A 23,764-nucleotide genomic window follows, 5' to 3' on the forward strand; every position below is an offset into this window, starting at 1 on the left:
GTCCTGTGTATTTGAAAACCGAAAGCCAGGCCAATTCTAGACAATTAAGGGCTGGCCAGTTGGTCAGTTTCCTAGGGTGCTAATTCATAAGAGGCATTGAAACCACTGAAATTGTTCCAGACAGAGGAAGTGGCATTTACTAGAATTCCTCTACGGTATGTGATTGGGATTGGGTATAAGACATTCCAAGGACATGTTCTTATGTTCTCCAGATGGATCATCTACACTTTTTAAGAAAGGTGGGTCTAGTTAATTACAGAGCTTTTGTTTGGCTGAGTGAAGGATTCAGATTTGAGGGCAGAGCCGAATTGCTTGGATAAGAGAATAGTTAAGTGCTGTCACCAGGGATCTTCTTGCTCTACCTCTAGGCAGAATTGAACCTTTTTTTTTTTTTTTTTCAAAATAAATTTAAACCAACACGTAAAGGATATTAGTTTAAAAGGACATCAAATTGTAGCCTACATGGGATGATTACAGACTTTGGTGTCTTGTTGAAGCTCGAGACCAGTACTGTCTAACAGAGATATAGAATTTAAAAATTTTTAATAGCTACATTAGTAGAGTAAAAAGAAACAGGTGGAAGAAATTATAATAATGTATTTTATTTAACCCAATAAATCTACAACATATCATTTCAAGTGTAATCAACATAAAACTTATTTATGAGTTATTTTATGTTCCATTTTTTATACTAAATCTCCAAAACCCTTTGCACATTTTACTCTTCGGATACATCCCAGTTTGGATTAACCACTTTTCAATGCTCAGTAGCTGCACTGGTGAGTGACTGCCATATTAGACAGTGTGGCCCCAGACTGTGCACAGGGCAGTCTCTACCCCAGCAGGCATCAGTGAGCTGGTCCTGAAAGGTCCTTTCATTAAAATTCTCTCTCTTTGATCAGCATGAAATTCACAGTGTTGGTGTCACTCTTCAAAAATCTTTATAAGGAACTATAATGATAAATGTGTTGAAGTATTTTTCTTCAAAAGTAGTGCTTCAGGTTGTTTAGTGCTTTGAATATGAATGCTGTTCATTTGGTTAACTTCATCTACTAAGGAAAGCATTATCAACAGATACCATATCTATTTAAACCATGACAGCTAAATGTTATGTTGTAATAGTTGATGACAGAGAGAAGGCTTGGATTGTGGATGTCCTACTTGGGAGCTGGTGGGAACAACTTACAGACTAGGAGTTGCCTTAAAACATGAGTTCAGGGGGTGCCTGGGGGCTCAGTTGGTTAAGTAGCTGCCTTTCGCTCGGGTCATGATCCCAGGGTCCTGAGATTGAGCCCCACTTTGGGCTCCCTGCTCACTGGGGACTCTGCTTTTCTCTCTCTCCTCCTTGCCTGTGCTCTCTCTCTCAAATAAACAAACAAAACAAAACAAAAACATGAGTTCAAGAAAGGGATAGGGTACAATTGATTATATATACTTGATTTGTCAACTACTTGATAATTTTATTTACAGTTAGTCTTATTAGATAGTTTTTTTCTCCCTCTGTCTCATGAATACATTCCCTTTTGCTTTTTAAGTTGAGATACAATTCCCACAAGGTAAAATTCACCTTGAAAATGTGAAGTTCAGGAATTTTTAGTCATATTTATAAAGTTTTGTAACCCTCCCTACTATCTTAACTCCAGAACCTTTGTTTTAATTGTAAATCTTCTAGGGCTTACTTATCTCTGCTTTTCTTCCCTGATCCCCTTACTCAAAAAAAGAAGGAGAGAGAAGAGGGGACATAAGAGCTCAGAAGTGCAACATAATTTTGAGAACTCATTTCTGAACTGTAAATTCCATGTAGATATTCACAAACATCCTCAGGAACACTAATACAATATTAAAAATTAGGGGTGCCTGGTGGCTCAGTTGGTTGGGTATCCAACTGTTGGTTTGGGTTCATTGTCATTATCTCAGGATCATGGGATGGAGCCCTTTGTGGGGCTGAATATAGAGTCAGCTTGTTCCTCTCCCTCTGCCTCTCTTGCTGTCACACGTGCTCTCACTTCTCTCAAATAAATAAATAAATCTTTAAAAAAAATTAGAGGAGGCATAGAGATCCTCTATGTTAGGAAACATTCTATTGTTTCTCAGTTTGCTGACAATATGGGCTTGTAAAGAGTTGAGTTATTCTTTTCTTTTTCCAAATTTGTAAAAAAACAAAATGAAGAACAAAACAAACAAAACATTTAGAGTTGTTTGAAAGATTAAACAATTTAAATCCACTGTAAAAGAGATGTTTGCATTGACTGGAAACTCATCTCTAGCATTATTACAGTTCTGAAACTCATTTCAAATAACCTAAGTTTTAGAAGTGAAAGGAAACTTTTGTCATATTAGACATAATTCAGGGACTCTTGTTAGTGTCAAGCAGTTCTAACACATATCTTTGTATGGTTAGCATAATGGTTTAGAATATCCTCCCAGGGACATTACTGTCAATTACCAAGGATTATATAGTCAGAGTCCCCACCTTGTATTCCATTTGAATCATACTGTTCTGCATTATTTTAAATGGCCACATTTTTATTTTTATTGAGGGGAAGGCAACTGCAAGGAATGTGGTTATCATGAACTAATCTTACCCTTGGGGTATTTGAGATATTTTCTAACTCTGAGATTGTGATTGCTTTCTGATTGCCATTCTGCTTGAACATGCCTTGCTGCTTAATTATGATGCTCTGTTGCCTTTCTCATGTGACAGACTAGACCAACTGAAGAGTATTTTCAGTGCTCACTATTTAGATTGAAAGAACTGAGAAAGCAGGTGTTTTTATTTTTTTCTTTCCTTCTTAAGCTTTTCCTCTCTCTTTTAGAAAACATTCTCCCCCCACACACCCCTTTCTTAAGGTTATTATCCTTGGATCATGTAAGGATGTCTTTGTGGTTTAATTGTCTCCAGATTGAATATTAACACCATATTGATACCTCCCCCAGGGCCTTCTGCTTCCGTCTTTACTCTGGCCAGTTCTTTAGCCATAACACTGGATCTTTATGTCTCACTCCAAATTATTTTCAAGCCTATGTTGAGTGAAAGAATATAGTATCAAAGAAAATGTTTTAATTTAGGGCTTCGTATTTTTGTACATTATATTTGTTTTTAAAAAAGTGTCCCATTGCAGATTGCAAGTATAAATTAGTGTCAGAATTACCATACAAAACTCTCTTGCTAACTTTAATCGGTAATTTCTTAGAGAGCGATAGAAAACATGGTGCTAATGAATAATGTGCCCAGAAGCTCTTATTATAGGGTTGGCATGAATTCCGCTTAATGACAAGCTTTCTCAAGCAGCAGTTGATTTTAAATCCTATTTTTCATTAGCAAAGTATAAAATGTTAATAATACCTTCCATTGTGCTGTTCTTTTGTAGCACAGGAACATGTATCTTCCATGTTCACCAAGACTGTCTTTAAGATCCTGCTAGTAACTTCCTATCTCATAAATAAGATTTGTTCGGGAAATAAAAATGTATGTTTTCCCATTGTTAGCTATATGTTTTTCTAATAATCACATCTGAAGCTTATTATGCAGTAATAGCCTTAAGATATTATTTTTTTTAATGTACTACTGTGGTCTTAATACTAGTTTTTAATCTCTTCTTGTTTCTATGAAGTCTGAATGAGATTTTCAAAATTGAATAATAATTTGATCCGTTAATCTTTTGAAGCTAGTAATTTTATTTTCCTCTCTTTGCAGTCTCTGAGGTTCGCAAATGAATAGAGCTTCATTACTGCAGTCTGCATTTAATAACCATTATCCATTATCTTGTAATTAAGACTCCCTGTAACGAATCATGAGGACAATGCAAAAATACATAGTACATTTCTTTAATGAACTGGAAAATGTTCATCTTGTTCTATTTAGTAATGAGTTGCTGAATAGTCATTAAATCCACTGGAGAATAGAGCTAGATGGATTTTGAAGACTGTCTTGAGTTTGTGGTTAATCTATTAGAATTAAAATTTCATCTTCTATTTTTATCAACAGCTGATTAGAAGTCATTCTGTTTGACCAAATTGATTAGAAGACCATATACAAGGGCAGCTGTTGTTTAATGAAAGTTTTTAATGAAACTGTACCATGGAGACTTGTAATTATAGGCCTTAGAAAAGCTTTGAGTTGCTTTAGACCACAAAAAAGTATTGTGCTAGAGATTTCAGATTAAGAAAATAAAAAAATACAATTGAATAAAATATTATAAATTTATTATTAATGTTAATTTCAGCTAATCACAGTTGAATTCTGATCCATTTAATGTGTTACTTTTGACTTTTCAGGCCTTTTATCTCCTAGTTTCGTCATTTCCTTGAAATTGTGGGCACTGATGGAGGAACATTTATATGGATAGCTATTTTAATTGTGAGATATTTTCTCAGAAGGTTTTTTTCCCAAAGCTGAGCAGAGGTGAGCTTGGTTAATGTTGGATTTACATGAGCCCTGAGGAGAGTTTACAGTGTTCTGTGATATTGATAATTTGAAATCTAGCTTTATTTCTCTAAGGTAATTTTGTTATAGCAGAGGGGTGAGGGAAAGCAATATTAAAATAAGAAGTAAGACAAAAGTGTGTGCCCACTTAGTCCCACTGGAAAATCCATTGTTCTTTTGACAGTTGTAAAATACTAATGTACTTTCTGAAGTATTTTGTATAATTAAAGCTAAGTCTTATTCCTGGATATAAAGAAATAGCTGTATGCCCAAACTGCTGTTTTAATCTCTCATGTGGTTTCTGGCTCTCAGTTATCCTCAGCTGATCCAACAAACACCGCATTTACTGCCTTAAACAGTAATAACAAGTGGTCAGACCTTATGCTCCCTAAGGGACTTTTATAGTCACGTGTTCTAAAATAGACATTGACAACTTCTACCTCTCATGCTCCCTGTCCCTCACAGAGTTTCCTCAGATGTATCCATTCATTATTATTTGGCTGTGTCTCGTACTTTCTGTGCTTTCAGTGCCTCTTCCGATGGTGGTGCTCTTCCTTCTACCCTCTCATCTTTACATTTTATCTCTTCTTCAAGATCTGTGCCAAATTCCATCTGTTCCATGAATCCTTCCTCTATTCTTTTAGCTAAAGTGAATCTGAGCCTTTTCAGTTCTTTTTGACCATGATAGTTACTTGGCATATGTCCCAAACACCTTAAATACCATATATAATTAGTATCTCTACCTGTACCTGATTTATACACAATAAAGTCTCAATATTTAAGAACTTCTGCTGCCAGTCCTGACACATGAAGAGCTTGGAAGTTGTCACTCTTGTCCTTAGAGCAAAAACAAAAATGAACAAAAAAAGATGAATATTTGGAAAATCAATGACTTTTCCCGGACTTATCAAAGAACTTAGATCTCAGGGCAAACTGCCACTTTGAAGTCTGGAGGGATGGTGACTGCTGAGAGTCAACCAAGATCTGCTAGAACCATAAACTGGTAAAAACACTTAAATGATAACTTTAACAACTTGTTGGAGGCCAAGTGTGGTGCCAGCACTTTTGTGGGTTTTACTTCCAGGAACCCTAGGTTCTTACAGTGAAGAGCCAAGATCTTCTCTTGGCTGTGGCAGGGTCGGGAGAAGATAATCTTTGCAAAATATGCACAAAGTGTTTTCCTTAACAAAGGCCTGCTCTCCAGGGCAACAGAATTTGCTGGAATCTTATCCCACCTAGAAGGGCATTTCCCTTTCACTCTTTCAGCCTCATCAAAGTGGGAGAGAAAAGCTAAGACACACTTGTGAAGGTTACAACCTAGAGACATGATGAGTCCACTATGACTGAAGTTTAATAATGGGATTATGAAATACTTGTTCTCCCCTATACATTATCACCATATCAGTTGGACTCCAGTAATCTAGTGGATGACAGTTAACAGAGCTAAAAGATAGAGACTGTCTCTGAAGAGGAAGACCAAGGAAGCCCAGAGTAAGAGGGTGGACAAAAACAAGGGCACTATTGTACTTGAAGACTTAGCACTGGTGACTGCAGCAAATGTAAAACACAGCCTAGTTCCTGACCAGATTAGTGTAAAATCTCACACAAAAGGCCTGTTTACTTCAGTTCCTAATATGTCATGTCTGCTTCCCACAACAAATTATAAGAGATGCTGCAAAGCAAGAGAAAACACAGTCTGTAGAGACAAAACAAGCATCAGAACCAGATTCAGACATGACATAGATGTTGAAATTATCAGAATGAGAAATTTAAAATAATTGTAATTGATAAAGTACTAATTCTAATGGAAAAAAATAGAAATGGAAGAATGATAGGTAATATAAGCAGAGAGAAACTCTAAGAAATATTCAAAAGGAAAAGTAAGAAATCAAAAACTGGAGCATGGGCCTTGATGGGCTCATTAGATTACTGGATAGAATCAATGACCATGAAGATAGAACCAGAAAAACCTCCAAACTGAAACGTAAAGAGATAAAAGGACAAAAAAAAGCAGAACAAAAACTGAGGGACAATTTCAAAAGATGTGATACATGTATTTGGAATAACAGAAGAAGAAAGAGAAAATGGAGCAGACAAGATGTTTGAATTAATGGCCAAGAATTTTCCAAAATTAATGACAGATAACTAAACCATGGATCCAGGAAGCTCAGAGAACACCACAGGATAAATATGAAAAAACAAACAAACAAAACAAAAAACAAAAAAAAAAAACTACACCTAAATATATCATAATCAACCTAGAGGAAACCAAAGACAAATAGAAAATCTTGAAAAAAGCCAGAGAAAGAAAACATCTTACCTATAGAAGAAAAATAATTACAGCAGACTTCTTATTGAAAACCATGTCAGCAAGAAGTGGATAAAATGAAGCACTAAGTGTTCAAAGAAAAAACACCCAAGCAAAAAATCTATATCCAGTGAAATTATCCTTCAAAAGTGAAAGAGCTCAGACATATATAACTGAGGGAATTCACTGCCAGCAGTCCTGTGTTGTAAGAAATGTTCAAGGAGAAGGAAAATAATATACATCAGAAACTCTGATCTACATTGAAAAAGGAAGAATATCAGAGAAGGAATACATGAAAAATAAAAAATCACTTTTCTTTCCCAATTGATGTAAAAGGTAACTGTTAAAAATAGTAGTAACAATGCACATGAATGGGATAAGAGGGAGGAATTAGGAATACTTTGTTAAAAGATATCTCCAATACCTATGTAGCAGTATAGTATTATACTATAATTTGCTAAAAATTTGCTAAAATTTGCTAAATTTTAAATTTGCTAAAAATATATTCTGAAAACTCCAGGACAACCACTAAAAAAATGTACAAAAGGAAGTGTAATTGATATGCTGAGAGGAGATAAAATGGAACCATAGAAAATGTTCAATTAAAACCAGGGAAGGCAGAAAAAGAGGTGTAAAAATTAATTAAAGAAAAAAAAAAGACAAAAAGCCCTATTTCAGTGAATGTCCTCAGACTACTTGAGTAGTCTGCTGGGTTTTTTTGTTTTTGTTTTTGAAGTTTTCTATAAATATCAGTTTGATCATAATTGATGATTGATGATGCTATTCAATTTGAATGTATCTGCTCATATTCTATATGTTTATCAATTACTGAAAGAAGGGTTTTGAAGTCTCCAGCTATAATAGTAGATTTGTCTATTTCACTTCAATTCTGTCAGATTTTGCCTCATGTATTTTTGATGCTCCATTATTAGGTGCATACATGTTTAGGATTGCTATGTCTCCTTGGAGAAATAACCCCTTTATCATTATGTCATACCCTTTTTTATCCCTGTAATTTTCCTTTTTCTGAAGTCTGCTTTGCCTGAAATTAATATGGGTACTCTACTCTGATTAATTCTATATATATTTTATATATTTTTCCATCCCTTTATTTTTAACCTTCCGGATCTTTATGTTTAAAGTAGATTTCTTAGAGACAACATACATTATTTTTTGTCAGTCTCTGATTTTAACTGGTGCATTTAGACCACTAACATTTAAAGTGATTGTTTATTTACTTGGATTACTATCTGCAAGGTGATGGCCTGCCCAGATGGCTCAGCGGTTTGGCGCCACCTTCAGCCCAGGGCGTGATCCTGGAGCCCCGGGATTGAGTCCCATGTCGGGTCCCTGCATGGAGCCTGTTTCTCCCTCTGTCTGTGTCTCTGCCTTTCTCTCTCCATGTCTTTCATGAATAAATAAAATCTTAAAAAAAAAAATATCTGCGAGGATAAATAGTCCAAATAAGCCTGTATCTATTAAGGAAGTTATTTTAATTTTAATTTGATTTATTTTATAAATATTATATATAATAAATACATAAGCATATATTTATACAAACTATTATAAAACTATTTTAATTCTAAAATATTGTAAAATAAATTTCTTATTTATTTAATAATTTAATAAGTTACTACGGAAAGATTAAAAGATTAAAACCTTCCAATAGGGAAAGCAGTGGCTAAAGGTGGTTTCACTGATGAATTCTACTGAACATTTAAGGAAGAAATAATACCAATTATCTGTCTCTTCTAGAAAATTGAAGGATAGTGCTCACTCTGTGAGGCCATCGTTACCCCAATACCAAAGCCACATAAAGACATTGCAAGAAAGGAAAATTATAGATCAGTATCACCCATGACATGGATGCAAAAACAGTCCTCAACAATGTATTAGCAAAATGAGTTCAACAATGTATAAAAAGTATTATATGCCACAACCAAGGGGGATTTACTCCAGGTATGCAAGGCTGGGTCAGTGTAATGTAATCCAGCATATCAGTACACTATAGAGGAAAAATCATATGGTCATATCAAATGATACAGATGAGGCATCTAACATATTTATAATATATATTTATAATAAAAGCTCTCAGGCACCTAGGTGGCTCAGTGGTTGAGTGTCTGCCTTTGGCTCAGGTTGTGATCCCGGGATCAAGTCCAGCATTGGGCTCCCCACAGGGAGCCTACCTCTCCCTCTGCCTATGTCTCTGCCTCTGTGTGTGAGTGTGTATCTCATGAATAAATAAATAAAATATTTTTTAAAATAAAATAAATAAATAAAAGCTCTCAGCAAACCAGGAATACTAGGGAACATTCTAAGCTTGATAAAGAACACCTACAAACAAACTTTAGTTAACACACTTATGAGAAACAACACTATTCCCCAAAAGTCTCCCTAAGAATAAAGCAAGAATAAGTTCCTATTCAGCATTGTACTGGAAAGTCCTAGCTAGTGCAAGAAGACAAGAGAAAGAATTTAGATAAACACAAATTGGTAAGTGTGGTAGGCTAATAATGACTCCCAGAGATACATCCACATCCTAACCCCCAGAACCTGTGAATATTGCCTTATTTGGAGAAAAGGGTCTTTGCAGACATGATTAAATTAAGGATCTTGAGATGAAATGACTATTCTGGATTTTCCAGGCAGGACATAAATGCCATCACAAACGTTATTATCAGCGAGAGGCAAAGAAAGATTATATCTAAAAGAGAAGGCTATGTGAAGATGGAGGCAGAGGTGGGAGTGATGCAGCCAAGGAATGCTGGCAGCTCTAAGAAGCTGGATGAGTTAGGGAACAGATTTTCCCTAGGCCCTCCACAAGATGTGCAGCTCTGCTGACAACTTGATTTTGGACTTCTGCCCTACAAAACTGTGAGAAAATTTTCTATTGCTTTAAGATACCGAGTTTGTTATAATTTGTTACAACAACCAAGAAATTAGTATAGGAAGAATGATATAAGAGTGTCTTTGCTCATAGATCACATGATTGTCTGTGGAGAAAATCCTCCCAAACCAACAAACTCTTGAAAACTACTGAGTGAGTTTACCAAGGTTGCATGACACAAGGTTAATATAAAAAGTCTATTGCTTTCCTGTCTACCAGCAGTGTGAACAATTGGAATTTAAAATTAAAAAAAAAAAAAACTATCATTTAAAACAGCAATCCATAAATTGAATACTTGGGTATAATCTAACAAAAATATGCTTGTAATCTATATGTACACTTATTAGGTTGGATAAGATCCAAACACTGACAACACCAATTACTAGTAAAGATATAGAGCATCAGGAACTCTCATTCACTGCTCTTGGGAATGCAAGATGATACAGCTACTTTGGAAGATAATTTGGCAGTTTCTTTCAAAGCAAAATATGGTCTTACCATATAATCTCGCAATTGCCCCTCTCAGTATTTGTCCAACTGATTTGAAGATTTATGTCCACACAAAATCCTGCATATGAATGTTTGTAGCAGCTTTATTCATAAGTGCTAAAACTGAAGAAACCAAGATATCCTTTAAAAGGTGAATTGATAAATTGTGGTACATCCATTCAATGGAATATTATTTATCAATTTAAAAAATGAAGCCATGAAAAGACATGAGTAAACCTTGAATGCACATTGCTAAGTGAAAAGCCAGTCTGAAAGGCTGTATGATTCCCATACATGACATCCTGGAAAAGGCAAAACTGTCGTGATAGTAAAACGATCAGTGGTTGTCAGTATGAGTTGGAGAAGATGAAAATGTGGAGCACGGGGCTTTTTAGAGTGGTGAAAGTGATCTGTGTGATCCTGTAAGGATGCGTGTGTGACACTGTACATTTGTCAGAAGTACTAGAAACTCCACAAAGAGTGAACCTTAATATATGCACATTTTTTAAAAAAATCACTTACGTAATCAGGGCGTTCCAGGATCGGATGTGGACTGTGAGCAAAGAATCTAGCTGTATTACAAATATACGAAACAGCCTCCCTGAAGGAAGTAGGAAAAAAGGTGATGACCTACATAATATTATAAATAAAGGTGGGCTGTAAAGCTAAAGACACAGGAAAGTGCACATTAACACTGCATAGTAGTTAATAAAGTTGTTTCCCATGGTGTAGGTTAACAGTTCTGGTAGCAGTATATGTGGATACTGGATGTGAACAATTAAATAAATGGGTGACAGATGGTAGGTACTAGGTTTCTCACTGTTGAAGTGGGAGTTTACAGATGAAGGGGAGAGAGGGCCAGGATGATCCATGTGGTAATGGGTCAGAGTTGGAGTTGTCAGTATTATGGATGTTTAGTTTAATATAGATACAGATTGTTAAATATGGAATTATTAAAAGATACGTATATATAAATGGGTTAGTATACACACATAGATTTCCTTTTGAGGCAACAGAGACAGCCAGAAATAAGACCCTGTAGTAGCAATGAGTACCCCTCCACCAAGATTTTGGATTCAAATACCATTCTCTAAAAAAAAAAAAAAAGAAAAGAAAACAAATACAATTCTGTAATAAAAGGAACTAGGGCTCTTTGGAGAAATGGCTTATTCTGGGACTGGGGCAGAAAACATAAAAGATAAACCTGGAACATTTGGCAATACCAGAGGAAGTGCTAAAAAAAAAACAAAAATTCTACATGATGGAGGTGTGTCTTAGGAATATAGGAAGCAGCTGAAAGAACTCCCAGTGGCCAAAGGTAGAACCATTTGAGCAATGAAATTGAGCAATGAAATAAAGTAATATTGGATTATAAACTCAAGTATAAAATAAATGTCTTTGAGTCTGTACTGATTTAAATGACTGTAAATAAGTATGAGAGGAGACAAATCTCCCACGCAAAAAAAGTCCACATAATTTATGTAGTTATTCCCCCCAAAGGTGTTAAATTATAATTCCTCATTCCTTAAGCATAGAATACACATAAGGGCTTCTTTCCAGGGGTACAGTATGGAAAATAGGGAAAAGAGAGTGACTTTGCAATGAAGAAACCTGACAAAAACTACCTCCTGAGTGATTACAGTCAACATCAACAGTGGTAAACCATGCTGATGGCAGGTACACATGATTTGATATGATGAGAATGTCACTTTACCTCTATGGTCTTCCTCCCCAGAAACCCATAACCCCAATTTAATCATGAAAGAAGTGTCAGATAAGTCCTAGTTGAGGGAAATTTTACAAAATACCTGACCAGTACTCCTCAAAACTGTTAAGGTCATCAAAATAAGGCAAATCCAAGAAGAACTGGAAACTATCACGGCCAAGAAGAACCCATGGTGATATGATAAATGGTATTTCATAGTATCCTGGATGTATGGATTTGGGTTAGTAGTAATATATCTATGTTGGTTCATTAATTATAACAAATGTACCATACTGATAAAAGTTGTTAATTACAGGGGGAAACTGGGTGTGGGATATATGGAAGTTCTCTGTACTGGCTTGATAATGTTTCTGTAGCTTTAGATCTGTTCTAAAATTTAAAATTTATTTAAAAACAAATAGAATGATATATTCTTGTGAGTCACCTGTCCAGTTTTGTTACCTGAACTGGAATGAAAGTCAAAACTATCTTCCCTTTCTCATTAGTCAGTTAAAGATGGGAAATACTGTAGTTTGCTATTTCTTGGTAGCTGTAGCCATCCGTCAATTCATCTATCCATCCGTCTATCCATTCAAAATTCATTAATGAGCTTTGCATGTGTGTCATGCTCTGGGGATTCAGAGTGCATAGAAAGAAAGCTATAGCACCTGCCCTCTAATGTGCTTAAAATGCAATCAAGAAAGGGAGACAAACACGCAATGTGTAGGCCACTGTTACTACTCCTGGGCTCTTGTTGCTATTATGGTAGGTGTTCTGCTTTGCTCCTCCCAAATATGTTAGGAGGAGAATCCCTCCCTTATCCTAACTCTAGACTCTTTCAAAGGAGTTTGGCTCTTTTGGTTAACTTTAAACTGTGATTTTTAAGTGACCATACCATTTTTTTAGGCCTCCAAATGTGGTCGTGGACTTGTAATAATCTTCTCTTCTACGATGCTTGAAAGAATTTGGATGCTATCCAGTGTTGTACCCGAAAGCTTTCTGGTGGTTCAGAAGACAATGTCTTGGTCTCATTTTGAATTCTTTGGGGTTGTTCCTCTCACCTCTTACGTCTATTTGGAGGTTCTACTGTCTTCCCCTTGATTTCTTATTTCTGGTGTCATAGGGACTAGACATTGGTTCTATGGTCCTATTCATTTGTTCACCTATTATTAAACTTAGCATATGCCTAGTTTAGGGCTTTCATACTGGCTGTTTCTCTGCTTGTGATGTTCTTTTCACAGATTCCTTTCATTCACTCTTTATTTGAATTTCACTCTTGAGAGATGCCTTTATGATAACTCTGTATAAATATAGCTACCTCTCCCCAATTCCATCACTTTCTACCTCATTACAATGCTTTTTTTTTTCATAACACTTATCTCCACCTGACATTTATTATATATTTACTTGCTTATTGTCTTTCTCTTCTAGAAAATCTGCTCACAATGGTAGGAACTTTATTGTTTAGTGGTCTCAGCATCTACGACAGTCTAGAACATAGCAAGCACTCAGTGAATATTTGGTAGATAAATGTGTGCATGACAGATCATTCTTCCAGTGGGCCTACAGACCTCCTTGCCTCAAAAAAAGCTTCTGATGACCTGCTTTCATTAATCAGAATTTCTATCATGTTTTTACAGATTGAAACCCTGCCTAGGTCCTTGATCCATTTATATTTGTAAATGCTTGAGAGTTTTCAAAGTGCTTTCACCTAGATTGTTGCTTTTAATTTCTTGTATGAATTAAAACTATGAATTAACTAAGAATTTTCTGATGTATTTTACAAACATGACAGTTTGGGAGATGAAATCAGATCTTCTGACTTCTGGCTCATCAAGTGATTACCCAGGATTTATGTTTCATCTCCACCTGTACTTTTGAGGGGCTTTTGAGGGCAAGGGCTTAAATTATTTGTTTTATTTTCCATTGTGCCTTAAACACATTGTGTTTACATAAAGGTGTGTTGATTTAAACCCTTCCATCCACAGAATAGTTGTGGAAATATCCTTTCCATTTGCAACTAAAGTGGAAAATTTTAGCCACTTCTTTCCTCTGCTTCTATTGACTTTGATGGACCTTGGGAGAATCTCAGAGATTAGCATTACCTATGGTTCCACAGAATCAGTGGGTTAGGGCTGTGAATTGCATAGAAATCACTTTGGAACCTTGTTAATATTCAGATTCTGGTTCAGTCGATCTAGTATAGGACCCAAAAGACTGCATTTTTAGCAAGCACCCTCGTGGTACCCATGCTACTCATCTGTAGAGCACATGTTGAATATTTCAGGGGTTAGTAACCACATAAAAGCTGGAATCTCTATTTGGCTACCTGACTTTGTGACCCTAGGTGAGTTTCTTGGAGACAGTACAGCATATTGGTTAAGCTATATTTCTTTGGTTAGAATTCTACGTCCCTACCTTACTATGACTCCGAGCGGGTTATTTAACTTTTCTGTATCTCAATTTCATCTTTTTAAAATAGGGATCATATTAGTACTTATACAGTTATGAGGAATGACTGAGTTATTACTTGTGAACCTAGAATAGAAGATAGCGCATAGCACACAGTGAATCTTAACTGTTACTATCATTTCTTTGTCTCCTTGTGCGATTCTGTTAAATTACATCAGTAGGTTTAAGATAAATCTGAGAGACAGAAAATTGTTTAAAGTATTTGTAGGATGAAATTCCTAATCTCATTGGGAAGACAGTGCTTTCATTAATGAACAGTGCAGTACAAATCAGCTGGTGTTGGTTCTTCTTGTTATCATAGCTGTGTACTTCCTATCAAGTATGGGAAAATGAGTAGGCACTCCAGTTTTGTAGTGTTGTAATATATGATATTAAGCATAGAGCATGAAATTGTTTTTATTCATCTCAGTTATGCATTAAATAAGCCAACTTGATTTTAATTGATGATTTGGAAATATGGAGGCAGGGGCCCCAAGAATCAGTGAGAACCCAACTGGTACTTCATGTCATTCATGTAACAATTGGGGGATGGAAAGTATAGACAGAATTATTTTAAAGAGAGGTTTTGTTTCTCATTTTTCAAATAACTAATGAAAAATAAAGTGTTCCTCTGGAAAAAAATTTACATAGCCCACTTCTTTCACTGACTAAAAAGTGTAAAAATAAGTTTTTCATTAACACAGAGTTTTTTTTTTTTTCCTTTTGTTTTAGGATCAGATTTTATTAAGACCTCTACTGGAAAAGAAACAGTAAATGCCACTTTCCCAGTAGCTATAGTAATGCTACGGGCCATTAGAGATTTCTTCTGGAAAACTGGAAACAAGGTATATTATTGCCAGCAAATCTTTCTTCAGAGTAAAGATAATGTTATTTATAATACTAGTTACAGCCACAGAAACTGTCTTTATATGCAGAAGGTGTGAATGAGTTACCTTTATGAAGATAAATGTTTAATTTACCTTTCATTACAAAAGAACACATTCATGGAGAAAAATGTGCGATTAACAGAAAGTGAGTGTGAGTGTGGGAGTAAGTCTGTGTGATCAAGATGTAAACTCACTTTATGTCCTTTTATTAACTGAAGACAATTTTATCACTGACAAGAGATTCCTAAATGGGTTCTTTAACGAACTAATTCTGCTACAACACAGGCTTTCTGGTAAGGCGTTGGCCAGCGAAAACAGGTTAATGCAGAAATTAAACTTCCTTGAGGAATGGAAAGAATTGCAGAGTAACATTTATTGAATGATAAGCTGTGGTGGTGATATGAAAAGTATGCAATATAATGGGAAATAATCTTTTCCTGTCATTATTGAAGGACACACATAAATTGGTTTTTCTGTTGGGAAACCCCCGGTCCAGAAAAACTTATTACTTTTAATAATATGAGGTGAAGAGAAAATTCTCGAGGAGATGAACTTATTAAACAAAATAATGAAATGCTGTGAAACAGCAGGGAAAAGGTAGCTAGACGTTATATAGCTCTTGAATTAAATATCCATTTTTGCGTTTTATGGCAGTTGGATGTGCTCTTTGGAAGACTGTTAAGCTGAGGAGGGTATGTGCTAGCTTTTGTCAGCTTTTCGAAAAATAATACATATTTTTTTGAAACATATGATGTTAAAAAGAAAAATGCGTATGAGGTGTTTTTTAAAATGAGTTTGGATTTTCCTTTTCACTTCAAGTTGCTTGTTTAGCTGCAAATTATCTCAAAGGATTTTTTTTTTTTTTTACATCATTGGAGAGAAAGGTAGTTTGTTTTTCTTTTTGTTGTTGTTTTTTTAATGAAACTGTGCCTTCCTCAGAAGACATCTTTTAAAACCAATCTATGGATTTCTGTCAAATGGAAACCCAAAAAAGACCTTTAATCCTATGCCAGCTAGATGTGATGACTTTATATGTGACTATACCTTTGGTTCATTTTTGGAAGTATTTTAGAGTGTACTGGGTTCGAGAGGAAATGAACTCCTTCCAGAATTTTCTCCTTCAGAATAACTTCATATCTTTAAAAAAGTACAAATAGGAAAGATAGTTACTGTGACCTTACATATGGCAGTTGACTCAATTTGAGTAACCTCTAGTTTGGTAGCTTTTCTGCACTGATCCAAATTAAAAAAAAGAAAGAAAGAAAGAAAGAAATGTTTAGCTATAAAAAAGAAAACTCTGTCTTTGGTCCTGCCAGCTGAGACCACCACCATTCATTTAGACCAGTGGTTCTTATTTACCATCAAAGTACAACAAAATAAGTGTGAAGCTTTTTATGCTTATAGGTTCCTGGGCCCTTGTCCCTAGCACTTCTGGATGAGGAGTAATCCTTAGACATCTATATGTTTCATAAGCTCTATAGTCGGGATTAAAATCCACAATTGGACACCTAACCCTGCTGTGTTCTCAACAGACATTTGAGTAGCTAAGTATGTGTCATGTTAACCTATGTTAACAGAGATACAAAATGAACAAGTCCCTTTCCAGGAGAGCTTGTAGACAATAAGCAAAGAATTTCAATAAAAGTTTTAAGTGCTCAATATTCTAGGCTAGAGTAAGAAGGGACTCTGCTGGCTTTCATTACTTCTTTTTAATTGTATTGACCCTTTCCTCGGCTAATAAACAAAGTTTATCCCAGTTTTATTAAGAAACAGATACAAGTCAAATCATATTCATATTCATCTTAATCACGTTTGATTTCACATAGTGAAGATCTGTATATGTATCTGCAAATCAGGTGCATCCTTTCAGGTTGTTGACGAGTTGCCTGGGCAGCCCTTAGACTGTAAACTTTCTACATCATTGATTTAAGGGGTGTTTTAAAATGTGATGGGCCGTCTTCCAGACCATGATTAGTGTCACTCTGAGCAGCAGAGGTTTAATATTTCATAACTGATTTCATTGCAGATTTATGTTTTCCATATTCTCTCCCTTAAAAAAAAGGATAAACTTATGCTAGAACCTCTCTTTAGAAACACTGCCAAACAGACTTGCTGACACAACTGAACTGTATAGAAAAATCTATATGCAGCTGCCTAATTGACAGAAATGCTCTTATGATTAACATGTATGCTAATATCAGCTAATTGATTTGGGGGGCCTTTTCTCAATAAATAATCTCATCCTCTTTATCTTCCCCACTTGCCCCATGTCTCTGCACTCTTTCAGAGCCACTTGGACTCCAGGGTAATAGGCAGATAGGGTTAGGATCAGTGTAATAGCTGCAATGGATCAGTGTACAGTGGCAATGTATGACTGAGGCAGGGAAACTAGTAAGGAGACCCACCGATCTTAGAACTAATGAGGGTCTAAACTAAAACAGCAGAAGTGAGAGTACAGAGGAAGTATGGATAGGAGGAGGGAGATACAGAAGTTAAAGAGGGAAGATTGGTAGGACTTGACCTTTGATTGATTGGGTGTGGTGTGGTGTGGTGTAGTGTGGTGTGGTGGGGAAAATGGTGGAATCCAGGTTAACTGTGAGATTTCTAGCTTAGGTTAATTATGGGACCATTCATGTATTGTCTCCCTTCTCTAGCATTCTTTTAGCAACTAACCCCGTGTTGGTGCTACCTATCGAATCAATGGCTCTTTGTGTTCAAATGCCTGAGCTTTAGTACTTGGGCTATGCAGTGTTTTCTTGATTGTTCTTGTCTGTAGATTCTCTACTCTACTGGTTTCAGGTTCTTGAGACAAGTAAATCTAGATAAGCAGGTTTTACTGTTTATAGAATACATTTATCCATTTCTAATGGACTCAGGGACATCATTTGTAAACATCAGATATTGGCTGAGTCGTGCTGTTTTATGTTCACCTTCAAAGACTACTGAACTGTGAAGAGCTCCTACACTCTTTCTACTGTGCTTATTTAACTGGTCTGGCTGCTTTACAGAACTCTTGCTACTGACGACTTAGAAAAAAGTCCCTACACTTCAGTTGATGAAAATAACTGCCAGTGCTCCTTCCTGATTGCTGCCACTTTGGTTACTGTGGCCTCACTGATTCTCTCCTCTTATTTTGAATACGTGTATGTGTTTTTTTCACCTCTGAAGGAAGGGCTGAAAGGCAACTAGACTGGCTGAATTGTAGAAATGTAGAATGAATGGGCTTTGGTGGTATCTGTTTTCCTTATTTATTGACACCTCTCTTGTTTATCCCCGGTTCACAGCTATAGTCTAGATGGTTGAGGTTTATGACTTTCCAATAAACGCAATGTTAATGAGGGTTATTAACGCTCATTAGTGTCTCCTCAGAAGCAGTGACATTCTTCGCATTAATCTTGGAAAAGTCATTTTGTAGTGTGAATGGGTGTGAGTCAGTGATCTGAGCTCTTTTGCTGGGTGAAGTGAAATAGACTTAATAAGAGAGAAAGAGAATTGAGACCCTGTATTAATGCAGTACCATTTTTTTATTGTTGTTAAAGATTTTATTTACTTAGTTTTGAGAGAGAGAACACATGCCTGAGAGCCAGCATGTGCAGGGGGAGGAGCTGAGGGAGAGAATCTCCAGCAGACTCTGTGCTGAGTGTGGAGCCTGACAAGGGGCCCAAATCCCAGGACTCTGAGATCATGACCTGAGCAGAAACCAAGAGTCCGGAGCTGAAACCAACTGAGCCAACCAGGCACCCCCATGCAGTATCATTTTTTAAAGCACTCCAGGAACAATAAACATTGTTCTCTTTCCCACCTTCCTTTGTAGATAGGCTTTAAACCAGCAGGAGGCATCCGCAGTGCAAAGGATTCCCTTGCTTGGCTCTCCCTCATAAAAGAAGAGCTGGGAGATGAATGGCTGACGCCAGAACTCTTTCGAATAGGTGCCAGTACCCTGCTTTCAGACATCGAGAGGCAGGTATGTAATAATCTATTGCCTTTGGGACAAATTGACAAGTGTGTTTTTGAGAGAGAAATGAAAAATCCCCTGCTGGGCTATGAGACCTAGAGAAAAAAATTCATCTGATTTACCTCATTGCCTCCAAACTTCTGCTTTCTTTCAAGCAAACCTCCACCTGAAGTAGGTTGAATGGAGAGTCTGCTGAAATGCGTAATAATGTGGGGCTTTATAATGAAACATTAAAGTTATTAATATTTAGTAGTATAATAATTAATATGTATGTGATATAGAATACTTATTAATTAACTAAATTCTGATTTACCTTACAGATTTACCATCACGTGACTGGAAGATATGCAGCCTATCACGATCTTGCAATGTGTTAAATCACTGACCAATTCCAGAAGAGCTCTTTAGATCAGTGTTTAGAATGTGTTTTTCTATGTGATTGCTAAAATTGTTTAATTAAAATATGAGGGGACTTTTTTTTCCCTTAAAACTTTCACTGAATTTAATTCAAAGAATAAAAGAAAAAAACAACTAACCCATACATAGTATTCTTTTCAGGCACTTTTGAAATGGTCCTAATTACTTGAAAATCTGTATGGTTAATTTTGTGAAGATTTTTCCCTTAAAAATTCTGAGTAAAATATTAATGATGGCTTTGACAACGTTAAATTCTAAGGAAAAAAAAAAGTTAAACTGCCCAAGAAATGTGCCTTAGCAAAAGAAAACGCAGCCTCCCTGAGCTGCTGGCCCTACTCTAATGACTTCAGGAGTCACTGACTTGGCACTAATTTCCTGCAATGAAAATCTGTCTTTAATTTTTGCAACAGATATGCTCTTATATTAATTGTTTCACTAATGAAACTTATGTTGTTGTTATAGGATATTATGGACATTGCATTTTTAAATATAAAAATCCCTGTAGTTATTTTTTTGGAAAAAAAACACTTTAAATCGTAACAACACCTACTGAAAAATTAATCCATTAAACATATAAAGAGGTTTTAATTAATGACTTTTTGAAGTCACACCTTCTAGTAGAGTCTTTGCATATGTATATCGGAAGGCACCTCAGTAAGAGCATTAATGAATACAACTTATGTAGATATGCTGAAACTTCAGATTTTTCTGGCATAACGAATAAGGGAAAGAAATAGCAGACACTAACATAGCACTTAATATGTCCTAAGCTCTTCACATCAATCAATGTATTTGAACCCTGTAACAGTCAGTACTGGTATTATCATTCTTTTATACAGATGAGGGCCTGAGGCCAGAAAGCTGAAGCAACTTGTCAAAGATCACAGAGCCCCCCATTGGCAGAGTCAAGAATCAAGCCCAGGCCGACAGCCTGGCTCCTGGGTGTCAGTCACCCTGGGTGTGCACCACTGCCCCTCAGCACCCATAGGCACAGCATCAGAGTTCACTGTCTGCTCTGGAGAATGGGCATCTGCTTTGTTGTCTACTCTTCCCTTGCTCTGTCTGTCCCTCCAAGCTTTCCACGTCTACCATTTTTGCTTCCTAGCACCTCTCCCGCACGATTGAACCTATTAAGTTTCGGAGAGAGTCTTTTATCCTCCTTGAACAAGTCTCCAGCTACTCCTCAGTGGGAAACCTCAGACTGGGCATCCGTTTTGGTTTCACCTTCTGATAGTGGAAGCCCAGCCAGCCTCTTCCTCTTTCTAACCCTCTGACCTTGCTTCAGTCAGTTCACCTCTCTGGACCTTAGCTTCTTTATCTGTAAAAGAGAAAGATTGGGCAGGCAATATCAAGGTTCTTTGAGACCTAAAATCATATTGCCCTAAGGATAATTATAACAAATGCTAGAAAATGTTTTACAGCTATAAAGAGAAAACACTTTTGTAGCAATCTAAATTAGAATGTGCCTCTTGGGAATCAATTAGGCAAGTCCCCAAAGCACCTCTCCAACTGGAAATGAAATGACTAAAAAAGAAGGGAGGAGAAATCTTGCTTTCCCCCATTCCCTTAGCAGAAGGCTGTCCCTTGACTTACACCTTTGGATATGGTCAGTAGCTCTGAATGCCATATCCACCTTCATAACAACGCCAGCCCAGGTGCCCACAGCACAATGGCCAGTCACCTTTAGAGAAGTAACTTTGCAGAAAAATAATTACATTCTATCACCTTTGAAACTATTCCAATTTCACAGGGGTTTCTGTTTTCTTCCCATTAAACCCAGCTGGTCATTTTAGTTGATCAAGTGAACAGGCATCATTATCTTCAATTCTAATTTATATGAGGCATCCACTGAAATTGACCCCTGCGGACAATTATAGATTCACATAGGAAATTAAGACTGTGAGTCCCTCAAACCTATTAAAGGCTGATGAGCATGGCCTGATCTGAAGGTGTGTAATCTTATATTTTGGGGGACAATTTAGTCTAAGGACTGTCAGGCTCTTCATCAGGAATGTCTGCCCCTTACCTGGCTCTTGAAATCAAATGTAACACAGATGACTTTAATAGGAAGAGCCTAGTAAATGTTGATTGCTATGAAAACATAAGAGGAAGAGGTCATTTTCGAGGTGACTGTGATTTACTACAAGCAGATTTGTGTACTTGAGAACATAGGGAGCAGATGCTTTATATGATCAGAAAATGAGGATTGTGTCCTGTGTTTAAAGCTTCTATATTAATAAAGCAACCCCCCACCCCAGTTGTCCCAGTTGCTCAATAAAGCATATTAGGCCTTAAAGTTACTTTATAAACAACAAATCAGATAATTTGGGGGCTTAAAAAGCCTTTAGAGGATGTGTATTTCTAACTATCATTTTTTTTATGTAAGAAAAGAAACTGAACGTGGGGAAGTCATTTATGTAAGACCATGTAAAAAGTGAGAGCTGTGACTATGGGAGAGCCAGATTCCAGAAGGTAAAAGAAACAATGAAAACAGGAACACGCATAAATGGCAACTGCTTATAAAGCCGTAAGTCAACCCACACTCGGAGCTTCACCTCTGTACGTGAGCTTGGTGGTGCCTGATGGTGTAGCCCCTTTAGGCCTCTCTGTTCCAAGATACTGGACTCTGAATAATCATTGTGTCTGTCATTGGAACACGTCATGCATCACTGAAACCAGAACTTAGGCCCGTATTTTGGCCGTGAAATATTTTACAAGACATAGCCAGGGCTTTAGAATCGAAAGTTTCTTTCTTATTTATACATTCTACCACACCTAACATTATGTTGGTCAGCATGTAAAATTCAGACTTTCAGAAGACTCACTTTTGCCTCTTAAGAGTCTTCTGGGGGCGCCTGGGTGGCATCTGACTTGGTTTCGGCTCAGTCGTGATCTCTGGGTTGTGGGGTCTAGCCCCGCTTCACGTTGGGCTCTGTGCTCAGCACAGTCTGCTTCTCCCTCTCCCTCTGCTCCACACCCCCATATGCTGTCTCTCAAATAAATAAAATTAAAAAAAAAAAAAGTCTTCTTAATGGTGTTTTGAAGACCAACCATCTAAATCTAGCCCAGGTGATGGTGTGGTGTATGCCATCTACTTTCTGAATTTTGGGTGACCTCAAAAACTGAAAAAAAATAAAAAAAAGTTGAATGTTGCTTTATTGTGTTTATTATTTTTTTTAAGGACAAAAATGAGAAGGGGCTTGTTTGGATTCTGGTTTGTCTACAAATGAAGAGAAAATGACTAGTGCAATCACAAAACAATTTCATAATTACAGTATCTTTGCCTCATTCTAGATTATTTCAGTGCTAACAGGAAATTTAGGCAAATTAGTTTGCATGAAAAATAGCTTCTAAGGAGACCTGTATAAAAGCAGGAACTGTTAGAAATTCTATCTGGAAGTCATTCTCTGTGCTCAGGGCACAATAGTCTCTGTCTTGATGGAGCAGAATGGTTTGCTAGGCCATAGGTAGATGTCTCCCATAAACTACATCTAGAGAAACCAAATCAGTTTCATTCGAAAAAACAACTTACACTTCTAGTGCAGAGAAAAACCAGTATTAATTTTTCTTCTACAAACCAGATAATTTTTTGACACAATATAAATAGGGCCAGAGTGGAGATAGAAGAAAGAATTTGAATAGATCATACTTTCAAAGGAAATGAAGCATTATGGCCATTTTGGCACTAAGAAAAAGGTATGAGGTGAAATCAATTTCTACATTTGCTTTCCTGATCATGCTCAAGAGTCTTGCCTCCCAAAGGAAAATATGTATTTTATAACCACCACCAAATGATCCTTTCCAGAAATGACCACAGGTAACATCTGGCCAATATATAAAATATGTAGTAAAAATAATCATTTTTAATTAACTAAAACCTGCTCAGGAGAGAGAGTCAGTGGAATATCCATCTGGTCAATTCTTATTTAATAGGGCAAATGAGGATCAGAATGTTTAATGCAATACTTAGTGACCTTACAATGAACTAAAACTAAAACTTTTTTTCTTTTCCTTCCTTTTTTTTCCTTTTTTTTTTTGGAAGAACAAGGGGGAGGGGGGAGAAATCAATATCTTGAAATGACAGACCTAAAATTTGATTTTTTTTTTTTCAGAAGTACATGTACTTTCAAGCATGGGTAGAATATAAGAGACCTAGGTTTTGTGGCATTATTTTATATGGTTCAACAACAGAAAGTGTGTTTTAATCGATTTGAATGGTAAAATGATGCTGTACTT

At 36.4% G+C, this 23,764-nt stretch overlaps 1 protein-coding gene across 2 annotated transcripts in view; it reads left to right on the plus strand.

The window, feature by feature from the left end:
• DERA (deoxyribose-phosphate aldolase) overlaps nucleotides 1–20,116 on the plus strand; it is a 117,463-nt gene extending 97,347 nt beyond the window's left edge. For both annotated transcript variants that reach the window (XM_038576915.1, XM_038576916.1), the window contains 3 exons: nucleotides 15,002–15,114; nucleotides 18,971–19,120; nucleotides 19,432–20,116. In XM_038576915.1, coding sequence (XP_038432843.1) covers nucleotides 15,002–15,114; nucleotides 18,971–19,120; nucleotides 19,432–19,488 — 320 coding nt within the window. In that variant the 3' untranslated portion in view covers nucleotides 19,489–20,116. The remainder of the gene's footprint in view (nucleotides 1–15,001; nucleotides 15,115–18,970; nucleotides 19,121–19,431) is intronic.
• The last annotated feature ends 3,648 nt before the right edge of the window (nucleotides 20,117–23,764 follow it).

The sequence above is a fragment of the Canis lupus genome, chromosome 27 (genome assembly GCF_011100685.1).
Source record: "Canis lupus familiaris isolate Mischka breed German Shepherd chromosome 27, alternate assembly UU_Cfam_GSD_1.0, whole genome shotgun sequence".
NCBI lineage: Eukaryota > Metazoa > Chordata > Mammalia > Carnivora > Canidae > Canis > Canis lupus.